Source organism: Triturus cristatus, chromosome 6 (assembly GCF_964204655.1).
Source record: "Triturus cristatus chromosome 6, aTriCri1.1, whole genome shotgun sequence".
Classification (NCBI taxonomy): Eukaryota; Metazoa; Chordata; class Amphibia; order Caudata; family Salamandridae; genus Triturus; species Triturus cristatus.
In genome coordinates, this window is record NC_140589.1 from 991945732 (window position 1) to 991958899 (window position 13168).

Genomic DNA, 13168 nt, shown 5'->3' on the forward strand with positions numbered 1-13168 from the left:
TACCTCTTCAACCTCTACAGACTATTATGTGGAAAAAGAGGCCTCAAAAGTAAAAACAATCTACTGATAGCAAACCTAAGCTTCAAATCAACATGCTCTCACCATCAGCCCTTCTCAGAATCTCAGACTTAGCCATGAAAAACTCTGCCAGAGGACCAAAGGCTCATACCCACCATACAGTTATTTCAGCAACATCTACAGACTCACCTTTCCAGACTCTATCTAACCACAGATCTTAATTTTAGCATCGCTTTTAGGATGACCAACACAGCCCTATAACCTCCGATTGTGCTGTACCTTTCTTGTGCTTTAGGCTGCCTTTAACCGTACAGCACACCGTAGGCTTTAGCTGCCTACTCTCTATGTTTTTGTAACTGAACACTCATCTTGTGTCTCTTGTACACAATCTGTCTCCTACTATATTACTACGCTCTAACAATGCTACCTCATTGTACATTACATCACCAAATCTAGATGTTCACTTTTCTTTAATATGCTGTATGTATCTTGCTGTGTTACCAAATACCTAATGTCACTTTTCCATTTTCCTTCTCCCTATCTTAATTGCACAAATTCAGTTTCGGAAAACATTTGTCATCCCTTCTTTCAATGCTCTCACTTGAGCTTTTTCTTCTATTCGAAGTGCATTTTGTCAACATTTGCATAAGTGCCATCAGACAGTTCGCTAAGTTCTATATTTGTGATTCAAAATATACTGTTATTTTTGTAGCGTAAAGCACTTGTGTACTGCATCAGACTTGAGTGCAAAATTAAACTGTAAAATAAATAAATAATTTAATATGTATCTTTATGAAATGTACATCTTCATGGTACGTAGATGCGAGGTTAAGACGTAAAATCTATACTTTCCTAGATATACTTACCTTGGTGATATTAAGGTTGTAGATATTCTGGAGTCAATATTTTTGTAGGATGATGTTTCTGTTCTGTGGTTTAGAACCTTCTGAAAGTGTGCATCAATCAGCTAAAGGAATTATCTTTTCAGTTTTCTATGGCACACCAATGCTTTAACCAACAGCAGTGAAACGTCATCATGGTTCCATCTTGCAAATTATTGAACTCACGCAACCCAGCCATTCTCTCAGTGGCAAATGTCACAATCACAAATTTGGACATATGTTGTACAAGTGTTCATCATACCTTGTTGTGATTCTTCTTATAGATGCAAACTCAGTAGAATTCTACACCTTTTCACTACTTTTTACCATGCTGCATTCACCCAGAGAGTTTGAAAAGAAATAGAAGTGTACGGCAACATTGAGCATATAAGAGAAGATCCCAACATAAAGTGCATTAGCATATAAAGTTATTTTATAGAAAAAAAATCATAACATAAGGGAGAGATCAAATACAACATGACCCGAAAGACCCATTCAAAGCTGATTTCTGAATCCGACACCACTGATGCACCATAGCAGATCCTAGTTCAATCTTAGTCCAGTGTCAGCAGATCAAGTATCTCTACAAAAATTACACATACGAATAGGCCATATTTAAACCAGATTTCGTACATTATAGATATATCCTTCCCCTAGTCTGAGGTGCCAGAGTATATACCTAGGTTGCTCAGTTCAGTTCACAAGCTTTGTTCGATTTGGAAACAAATCATAAATGTACAAAGTACAAATTTCATTATGTTAAAAATATATACAATAGCAGAACAATTTTCATATTATACTAAAAATATAGAATAATAAAACATCATAGAAACTGGATATGTGCTCTATAAAGGCAGCAATTAAACCATGTAAACGCGAGCACTAGCACCGGTATATGTATAGATAAGAACAAAATATATCAAGCACCTTCAATATGATTGGTCCAATGTATTGTTATTATCAGTGCTCATACAACATTTTAAAACAAATTATATCCCTGAAATAATAGTATTTCAAAAGATAGATGTAGCGATGTAAATTCCTAAAAACTAACAGTGCTTGGTGGACCTCATAAAACTGTATTATCCATACCGCTTTCTGGTTACTAGTGCTCCTCTTATAACATTTATAACACCGGAGCACATGTCAATAAAGACCAGAGAATACAAGTAACTAAAACCTTCTTTATAAGAGGTTGATCCTTTCCCAAGTATGTCTTCCGAGACCAATCGCTAATGTGTCTTTTCTAAAAAGAGACTTTGAAAAGGCAGCCACAGATCAAAGATGGGAATTCTGTTATAACAGAGGATCTTTGGAGTGGGGCTGATGGAGGAAATGCATCCCTATGGCTGATGCTTCACTTCTCTGAGGACTTTAGCACTATTGACTAGTGATAATTGATCACTATGATCCTTCAGAACAAGCAGATCTTGAGGACCTCGGAAACATACTGATTATTGGTCCTATCTAGATGAAAGACAATAAAATGTATGCACAAGTCTCAAAATCATACATTTTGCTACGTCTGTATGTGGTATCCATCAAAGCTCAGGATTCTCTGTTTAAAGGCTACTATATTGTTTGCAGAATTAAATAATAGTGAGCGGGTTGGGTAATCATAAGTGCACGGATTACACACGGACATTCTTCAAGTTGAAGGCTAACTATGGAGAAGATGCTTCCTCAGTGGATAAGCACTTCTGAGCTGATAAGATTTGGATGGAAAGTAACAGGTTGGCCACTCAGCCAACAAAACAGAACTGATGCTTGTGGGTTCTAAATATACTGTCAAACACTTAAATACTGAATAAAAAGAATTTAATTTAAAAGACTGTAATGGCTTGACCTTAATTCAGGTGAAGATTCTAACTTGGTAACTTTGACACATGCCGAATTACCAAGTACCAAAACATGCTGGGAAAATAACACTTCTGTCAGAACTCAGATGTGTTTGTCCACTCAATATACACCTGCCAGCAAAATAATGGGGAATAACTTGAATAAACAATAACTGTGCTATGTTTGCATGTATTACTATCCTTTGCTCCCGGATGTGCAGGGGAAATGAACACCAGGTAAAACAAGTGATGTACACCCATTCAAACAATTACCACAAGTGATAAAATAGATGCGAATTGACTTTCTGTCTGTTTAATCAACTAACTCATTGATCTAAATGTCCTTGTAAGTGAGTCACATGTGTTGGGGCAATACTACGCAGTTCAGAGTTCTTTGTGAGGGAGTAACCTAACTGCATTAGGGGCAGCCATGTGGAATGGACTGCCAGAAACCTTGAGATTGGAGAGATCCAGAGTTAAACAATTTTAAGCAATTGAAAGTGTTACTGATTTAGTAATTTTATTTTGGCTCTCTAGAACTGATCTCTAGGGCCTGGGTGCCTTGTTTCTTTGGCACACTTCACAAATAGGCACAGCTATATACAATATGGTATTCAGAATATGTATATAAATTGTACAATTCTAACAAGTAGTCAGATTCCACTTATTCTGTTCCAACACTTCTGTCTTGGGAATGTATTTTAAATTCTGCAAAATAGGTCTCGGCCATCCAGGCAAACTCCAGGATTAATAATTAGAAACATATTAAGAAAAACCTAGCAAATCAGGTTACCCAGAATGTGTGATCCTGCACGCATTGAACACAACAGTTTATATTTCTGTTCTCTACTGCATTGTCTACCCTATTGCTTTTTAAAAAATGTTGATATTTTACAAGTACCATGTTGTTTCTAAATACATGTTTTTCTGTTTGCTAGGTTACAATAATTGGCTTCACCTTAGGTATTCCAGATGTTATCATGGGCATTACTTTTCTGGCTGCTGGAACAAGTGTACCTGACTGCATGGCAAGCCTCATAGTGGCAAGGCAAGGTAATCATATGTCTCTTGGTGTGGAGTCTTATGCATGGACATCTGGATTTCATGTTGTGTCACAAGCCGATGTGCAATAAGTATACTCTGACAATGCCCAGAACCTAAATCTTTCTGAAGTTGCATGCACCTCCATGGTTGGTTGAAAATTGTTAAAATCCTCAAATGAACTGAAATCATATTACATGCGATAAAATATTGTGAAATAGATTGTATGCAATAAAGTACAATGCATATAGCGTGGGCAACATTGGAAACAAAAAAGTAGATGTAAAAGACTCATGGAAATCATTTATATTTTGGCAAAATGCAAAAATGTAAAGTTAAAATGTAGAATTTCTGCCACAATATTTGTGAATTGGACATAGGCACATGTTAACCATTGTCATAACCCCTAACTATGACTCCCTCTTTAGCCCTATCTGAAACCTGAACCAATTACACCACATTGTGTCTGCCATTAATGCGGGACACCACCATACCCATCTACTAGCTCCTATGGTGCCTTACCCCATAAAGTCTTCTTACACCCTTCATTACAGTAACCCGAATCCTAACCCTACCCTTTAAGCTGACCTTACTATTATCCCATTCCTTACACACACCTCACTTAAATTCTAAACCTAACATTAACCATTACGTCAACCCCTATGATAATACATTACCTTAGACCTTTCCTAACACCATCCCTTTCTTCAACCTTAACCCAACCCCTGATCTCATAACCTAAATCTGATTCCTTACCCCACCCCAGTCCTAACATGTCCTTACAGTCAATCTATACCTAACCTGTATTGCTCACCTTGCATCATTGCCCTGTGAGTGATTGCATCTCTACGCATCCACCTGAAAATAAGTGGGCTTCAGTGCCCTACCTGGAGGGCCACTCCTTTAGTTTTCATTTTCTCTGTATATAGCTGGCCTTTCATTTCATACGTTCTTTGTTTATATGATTATTTTCAACATTTCTTTAATACAATATAGTAGAAGACAACTATGCCTGTGAAGCCTTTCTAAAATGTTTCTATCAAGGATTATTAAAGTGTAAATCTATTATCATTGGTAATGTCAAAGGGAGGTAATCAATACTAAAATCCTTACTTACAAAGGTATCATGTGACAAAATACATGTCTGCAGAATTTAACACTGTGCAATTAAAATCTACCCTTAAAAGCTTGTTGGCTTTAATATATGCATTTCATAATAAATAAATAAGGCTTATTGTCTTTGTAACTTTTTATAATAAATAGATCAGACCTATTGCATCTAGCATAATTTTTCCCGGTGAACCAATCAGGTCAAGAGCCTTTATCACGGACTTGTTACTAAAACCAACTTAGACCTACTGTAGCAATCATGAGCCTTCTCCCGATGCAACCATTTGATATACAAAAATAAAATTATAAATATTTACAAAATTACAGTTGTAAGAATAATATAAAATTCCTCCTAAGAAGGCATATTTATGATTGTCATAGAGCAAATCTTCTATCTGCCTGGTTTGTTTGAGTAGGTCACCAACACCAAAACTCTTGCCAACAACATTGCATTTAACACATGCTTTTCACAATAAGTAAGTCCGGCCTACTGGTTTTGTCATACATTTTCAAACTAAAGAGATTAAACCTATGGAATCTGACATGACTATTCTCAGTGAACCAATAAGACCGTTATCCATTACCATTGGCTTGATGCCATAACTAGCACAGGCCTAGTGATGTACACATAATCTGTAAACCATTAAGCATGCAGCAATACAATTATAAATGTGTACAAAATGGCAGTTTGCAATACAATTTACAATACCTCTTGAAAAGACATAACATGGGTACAAGGATTGTCAGAAGGTGTGACCATGATCCTTGCCTTTTAAGGTAATCTATGAGATTTCATATAACAAAATGCCTGTCTACAGCCTGTAACACAGTTTGATAATCTACAGGTAAAGCCATTTTGGCTTTAACAAGTGCTTTTCAGAACAATTAACCCCTTCTGTGCCCATGACGAGATAGTCTCGTCATGGAGCGCGGTTGCGCTGTGCCCATGACGAGACTATCTCGTCATGGACCCCGCCCGCTAATGAAAGGGCCGGCACAGGAGAGGGAAAGGGCGGGGCACTCAAGGGGTTAAGCCAGGCCAACTTCTTTTCTGATAATGTTTCTTAATAAAGAGATCAACACTGTGACACAGGATGTAATTTCCCATGGAAAGAATCAAGCCTTTTGCCTTTTTCATTGGTTAGCCACCATAGCCAATTTAGGCCTACTTTATTGAGTGTAAGCTTTTACACAAGGTGATTGCCAGGCAAACAGTCGCAAAGTTACAAATGTTTTCAAATGTAAAGGTAAAGCAATATTCTATCTCTCCTATCAGGACCTAGAAAGGATAATCACAGTGCAAATCTATCCCAGCTGTTTGTCAGAGGAAGTAACTAACACTAAAACACTTGCCAACTATGATAACCTATGAGATTACATGTAACAAAATACTTTAATTTAGGTAATAACAATGTAACTTAATTGTCTATTGACTTTAAAATATGATTTACATAATAAATATGTCAGGCTTACTGCCTTTATCTTAGCTTTTAAAAATAAACAGATCTGCCCTATTACCTTGATGACTGGTTTTCTACCATAACCAGCAAAGACCTGCTGTATTGACCTGCTGTACTGAGCATGATCTTTCCCACTAGCAAAACAATTGCAGTACAAGTACTTTTTTTAGTGAGCAGACTACTTATGCCCAATCAAAATACCGTACATAAGAAAACCAACATGTGGCTGAGCCTAACCCACACTCTTGGAAAGATCTTTTTCTGTTGACATTTTCCAACAATATTTGAATGATGTTCAACTTGTAGCAATTGAGTGCTCCTATTTGAAGGAACAGATACTTTTCTACTGTGTGAAAGCATCATCCCAGATCAGGTGCTTTATTTCTAGAAGAAATCACAGCGTGGTTTGTTGTAACCTTGCCAAAAAGCTTCTTTAGATACTGGTCTACTTCTCCTACAGGTATGGGGGACATGGCGGTATCGAACTCGATTGGAAGCAACGTCTTTGACATTCTAATTGGACTCGGTCTCCCATGGGCATTACAGACTCTGGCTATCGACTATGGTTCCTACGTAAGTTACTTTTATCCCTAAGGTGCAAAGTGCAGTATGAGCAAATATTTCTACATAGCCTTGCTATTTAACACTCTTATTTGAGGTCAGGATTTGTTTGCATTGTGGAAAAGAGAAAATACAGTTGCTGAACAAGCTGGCTTTGAATTAGTATTCAGTATTTAAGGACTTCATAAGTAAGATGCACAGCTATTGTGGAATATCATTATATTGGTGACTGGAAACCAATGGGATACAGGGCCAGATTAACTAAATGGTTTAGCGGCCGCAAACCCTGCGAATCGCTAATTACAAAAGCATCCCTGTTACCTTTAAGGAAAATGGGCTGCCAAAACTAAGTTTTCCATTTTAAGAAATGCATTGACAGGGATGGTGGTCTGCTGTCCCTTACTGGCAACCATCCTGCAATTGCAGCCATTCACAGGTGTTGCAAATTGTAACCTGATAAAAGAATATTATTAAGGTAGGGCATTCTGTGGCCCTCAGTGATTCCTTATTTTATGATTCAGCCTATTGGTATTTAGATCAGTTTAAAAAATGTAAAGTTGGTTTGTGATCCTTTATGCTACTTGTGTATTGTACATCTGTCGGATATGTATCAATCTTTAATCCCACCAACAGTTTCTGGTTAAAATAAACTATGACATGGAAGTTCTGGTGACTGTCAAAACAAAACAGAGAAATTTGATTTGTGACAAATTCAGTCTGTAGCTTGTTTCTAACCCTGGGCGGACAACTACGCTACGCTCGCATAGTTTGCGTAGTTTGTGCTACTTCGCGCTAAGCGAATTGCATGTAGCACAGTGCAACAACGCGTAGCATAGCGTAGTTGGTATTTTTTGCTCGCTCGCGATCCTCAAAGTCAAGTTGGTGACCGCGAGCGAGCAAAATGACATCCCGGCGAGACTTTTTCCTCGTTCGTGATCAGCAACATCAAGTTGCCGATCGCGAGCGTGGAAAATAAACCTCCCGGCGAGATTCTCAACGCGGGGAGTTCAGGTTTCTCATTGCGAGTGATCACATATGCTCACGACCGCTCACGATGAGAAACTATCAGACCGCGTTGAGAAAACGACAACTCGTACTGTGCAGGATGCCGTTTTCAATGATTGCAAAGTGCGGACAAGCATCCGGCACTGTGCAATCATCGCGAGCCGTGCACTACGCAATTCGCGTAGTGCTACGCGTATCTCGCGTAGTGCACTTTGCGTAGCTACGCGTAGCGCTACTACGCAAACTACGCCCAGGGTTGTTTAACCAACACAGTGTCTGTATTAAAAATGATGCTTTCTGCTCCTGGCCTTCATTGCTTTCCACTAGAGGTTATGTCATGTTATCCTTTGCTGTAACATCTCCATGTCATATCTGCACGCTATGTAGGTTATGTTGCAGAAATATATATAGTGTTGCATTACCCTTACCATGGTCTCACAGCACTCTTGGAGTTCCAGTACATTCACGCCCCAGTCTTGAGGATTCCGTCACAGCCTGGAGTCTGTTTTCTGATTATTTGAGATGGATTGGTAGTAGACAGTGGTGTAACAAAGGTCCTGCAGCTCCTGCGGTGCGGGGGGCCTAGCTCCAGGGGGCCACCTGAGCACAGTACCCTGGTGTGACAGCTCTTGACTGGGTCCGGATTGGGGGCCCTCAATGTAGTTTGCAGGGTGGCCCCCTCAAGTTTCATTACGCTAGTGGTAGTAGGCTGATGCTTTTCATGTATGTGAGTGTATTGTAATGATTTGTTCTGTTGGTGGCTGTAGCTGGAGCGTCGTGTTTGCAGTTTATAATAGTTTTAAAAGGACCTTCTGCCAGCCTTCTGGCCTCCAGCAGTTTTCAGCCATCAATAAAAATGTCAAGGTAACTCCGTGATTAATTTCCTTCCTACAGAAAGACTGGAGGTTTGTGTAGTGGAAGCTTTGAGTCATGGTAGGGTAGCGCAGATGGTTAATATACCTACTGCAAAGAACTTGTAACAGCAGATCACAAAGTGCATGTAATTTAAATAGATCAGCAGTGGGTCATTGGTTTTGTGTGAGAGATCCTTTTATTACTTGCAGTTAAAAAGTTAACATCCTAGCATAGAACAGTGAGCTATTAAACTATACTGTCTACCAGTGTGGATGACATGTGACTCCTACACTTTATAGTCCTCTGTCTTATGTAACATTTCCTATACACTGATTTGCACATCTATGATTGATTGTCTCTGTGTTTTGTGTGTGTGATGTAAAGTGCTCTGACACCCTACACTGGTATACGTGCCGCTATACAACTAATTTAATGCATCTGAGGGATGGAGTGGTTATGGAGACTTGAGGGGCATTGTTAAAGGGTGGTAGTGAGGGAATGAATGTTAGAGGTGGTCACTGGGGAGGCGCCAACAACCATTGTCGCACTGGGCCCCACCAGCGCTAAAGCCGGCCCTGGCACAATCAATTAAGAGAGTGCGACCTGGCTTTTTGTTTCAACATAACATAGAATGGAACCAGGTGAAAATTATACTGCAAACAGTCAACGAGAAAAGTAACACATAGCATGTGTGCTGGGTGCAAATCACACTTCATACATGTTTGGCCCCTCTACAGTCATCTACATCTAGGATTTGTTACAAAAGATTATACCTCTAGGAGAAAGACTACACTAGACAGGCTCACATTTGTCCCTTTGCGCCATGAGTAGCATTCCACAAAGCAGCCACTAATAGTGCAAACACTACTGACGTGTTCATTGGCTAGCCACTCTTTAAATATAGTGGTCACAGTTTTCAATCATTGACATTGCAGCTAAGCATCACACTGTACTCCATCGAGTGAATATTGGTGAATTTAGTCTAAGGTTTCTTCAGACATCATTGCCACTATCAGTGGCGACCGGAAATTTTACCAGGTAGGGGGCCACACGCACACATACACACACACTCACGCCCATGCATTCACACACATGCGCACACACCCATTCACAACACTCACTCACAAATACATTCATACATAGATGCACATACACATCAAACATTTTTTTAAAACAATAAAACCTTCAATGCAGCTCTCCGGGAGGAAAGCCTCGGAGGTGTCAGGAGGGCTGGGACAGTTGCTTTCCCTCATTGACTGAAGTATGGTCAGCCAGTAAGGGAAGGCAGAAGTCCCTCACCCATCACAGAGTTGGATGGGGTCAGTGAGACTGCTTACCCCACCCGACTCTGTGACCAGTTGTTACTGATTGACACTCAGCCCTGGGCACTTCAGGGCTCAAAACTGGAACACCCAAGTCTGAGGCAATCAGTGACTCTCCCCCTCATAATGGGGGGGAGGGCCACAAGGCACTTTTGCCAGGCTCAGGAGGTTACATCCACAGGTAATTTAATACTTAAATGTCTGTTTACTACCCAGGAGCATTATACCTTTGCAACAGCAAACATATTTACTTATCAATCTTAAGATTCAGGGAGTGGAAAAAACAGTCAATGCACAGCAGAAAAATTAATGTGCCACAGAAAACTTAGGGACATATCAGCAACAAGATGCGATAATCATCACTAAGCGCGCTTAGCGCGTTTTAACTTAACGCCGGCTATCGCTGGATTTTATCGCAGAGATAGCACGCTATCAGCAACGCTTATCTCCAATGCGATAGGAAATCCAGCGATAGCGGCGAAAGTGTGCGATTATCGCTGGAAACCCAATGATAACAGCACAGCAATAGTCAGATCCTTGTTGATAGGGTAGGGCGGACTCATCCCTACAATCCACCTCCCATTGGATATAATGGGTAAATCAGTTTGAAAACAGGCGTAATCAAAGCAGCGTAAGCCCAGTTAGCGATATAATTATCGTCTCTACGCGGGTTTGCGGCCAGATTGCTGATAGGAGTAAGTTGTGTTAGCGACATGTCTCACGTTATTTTAGCGAGGAACGCCTACTACGCATCTCATTAGAGTTGAGATGCTGGGTGTTAAGGAAACAGGCGCTGAGGCATGGATTCACGCGATAGTGTGACCTTGCTGATCATGCGATAAAATTATCGCCGCTTTTCGCCCAAAAACGGACGCTAAATCGACGATAATTTTATCGCGGCGCCTTGATGATATGCCCCTTCGTTCCTTTCTGCTACATTGCACACCAACAGACAAATACTTAACATTAACTTGGGGCTCGTAAAAATGACTCCAAAGTAAATACTATACCGTACAATACAGGTACCAATTTACAAAGGTATCTTCAGATGGAAACATACGTATGTGGCAGTTTAATCTATCAAAGTGCTTCCCATAACATTAGGGTGCGTAGCAGTTGTAGGCATCATTTCTGGTGGCCCTTAAATAAAGCTCCTAACATTAGTGGACTATAGGCCTCAGTCCTCTAGATTCGAGAATGAGGGGTGGAGCACTGCCCAAAATTTCTCATAACTAAATTACTCGGGTAACCAGAAATGTGGAAGTTGATCCATCTTGAAGAGTATGGGCCTGATTCACTAAGGTAAACTGAGACAAAAGTCTAACTTTGCGACTTTCAATATTAACAAAGGGCATTTACGAGTAGTAAAGTTAGACTTTTGTCTCCGTTAATTCGAACTTGCCCATAAAAATTTAATTCTAAAACCTATTGGAGGTAGGTACACAACTCTCTAGCCGGGGTGATTGGGCAAAATATCTTCTCCTGCTGCTCAGTATTAAGGCCCCCTTAGTTGGCTCGCCACTACCCTTTATTATGGTGGGCTCACCGTCATGGAAAGGGTGGTAGTTAGGTAACTTGGAATATGCTTGGTAGTGTTGCAGAGCACTTCCAGCATATTCCTGCCTCAGACCACCACCGCCAAGCTGCAGAATCCTGGATCTCGGCAGAGGTGTTGGTCTGACTGCCACACACAGAATGCAGTGCACGGTGCCGCTGTGTGGTGGTGGTCAGACCGCCACCACAATTATGGCGGTCAAGTGGACTGCCATGCTTGTAATCAGGCCCATAGACAACTAACAATTCAAATTACAACTTAGGTAGAGCATGTCCAGAAGGTTATGAAGTCATCAACCTACACCTACCCTCACAAAGGGAAAGTGGGCTTGCATTACTTTTTAAAGAGCAGTTGAATCTCATGGTTCTTCAACCATGGATTTTCCTGCAGCAGGATTGTTGGCCTTCTTTTTAAATTTATCCTGTTGTAACTCTTTTGTTGTTATTGTTAGCTATCGCCCTCCTGGCCCGGCTACTAAGTTTGCAGAGTCATTCTCTGATTTCATCACCCCCCTGCTCTTACCTCACGAGGCTTTTGTTGTGTTCGAAAATGTTAATGTATGGGCAGATGTTCCTACTGGTACCATGCAATGGACCTTATTAATTCTTTAGGTGCCTTGTTTCCGACAAAACACAAAAAGACCACCATACACCTGATTTAATCTTCACTCCTGGAGACCTTGGGGTCTATTTCCCCCAAATTTGGTCAGACCATTCTATGGTACAATTTCAGATCACTGGGCCAATAACACTCATATCCAAGGGTACTACTAAGAGCCTCCCTGTCTTTGTCCAGGCGTGGGCTAAATTAGCCCCGGAGGCTGTAGCTGTCTGCCTTGCTCATACACAACATCCTTCTTTGAACCTTTGTCTTGATGGTTAGCTCAAAGAAAACAACCAAAGGATAACTGGCAGCACAAGCATGCACCTTCTGCCTCATGGTATAATGATACGTTGAGGAATGCTGAGCATGGATATAAAAATATTAAAATTCTGGCCTTTTAACCACAAAACTAAAATAGAATGTATCTGCCTTTAAAATGTATAAAACACATATAATTTCTGCCAAGACAGGTTTTTTTGTGACGGAAATATTTCTGGAATCCAACCCATGCGAAAGGTTTTTTTATTGCACACACATTAGCAATCTTAGATGCCCATTGCAATCTTTTGTTCCCTCTCAGTTACTATGTGATAATTGGATCAACTTTTTGAGGACGAAATTCTCAAGTGGACTTGACCAGTGAACATCTGCATGCACTCTTAAATTTCAGTTCCATCATAGATTGTGTCCAGATTACTGGATTACTACCCCTCTCCCTCACCAATGAGGCTTCGATACTCCACCTTCACTGTCGGATTTTCGACCGATAGATACAAATGGTTTTCTGACACTCGTCCACTCAATTTCCACTCAATTTCCACTGGTTCACCACTCGGTCATCCACCTCCCAAGAAGCGGCAAGAGATGGCTGCCTCTATAATGGAGCATTACCTTACATCAGTAGCGTATTGCTTTCTGC

General features: G+C 40.4%; 1 protein-coding gene across 1 annotated transcript in view; it reads left to right on the forward strand.

Annotated features, from left to right (window-relative positions):
• Positions 1–13168, forward strand: part of SLC24A3 (solute carrier family 24 member 3) — a 1192172-nt gene that overhangs the window by 1069942 nt on the left and 109062 nt on the right. The window contains exons 14-15 of the mRNA XM_085611775.1: positions 3676–3790; positions 6809–6921. Coding sequence (XP_085467901.1) covers positions 3676–3790; positions 6809–6921 — 228 coding nt within the window. The remainder of the gene's footprint in view (positions 1–3675; positions 3791–6808; positions 6922–13168) is intronic.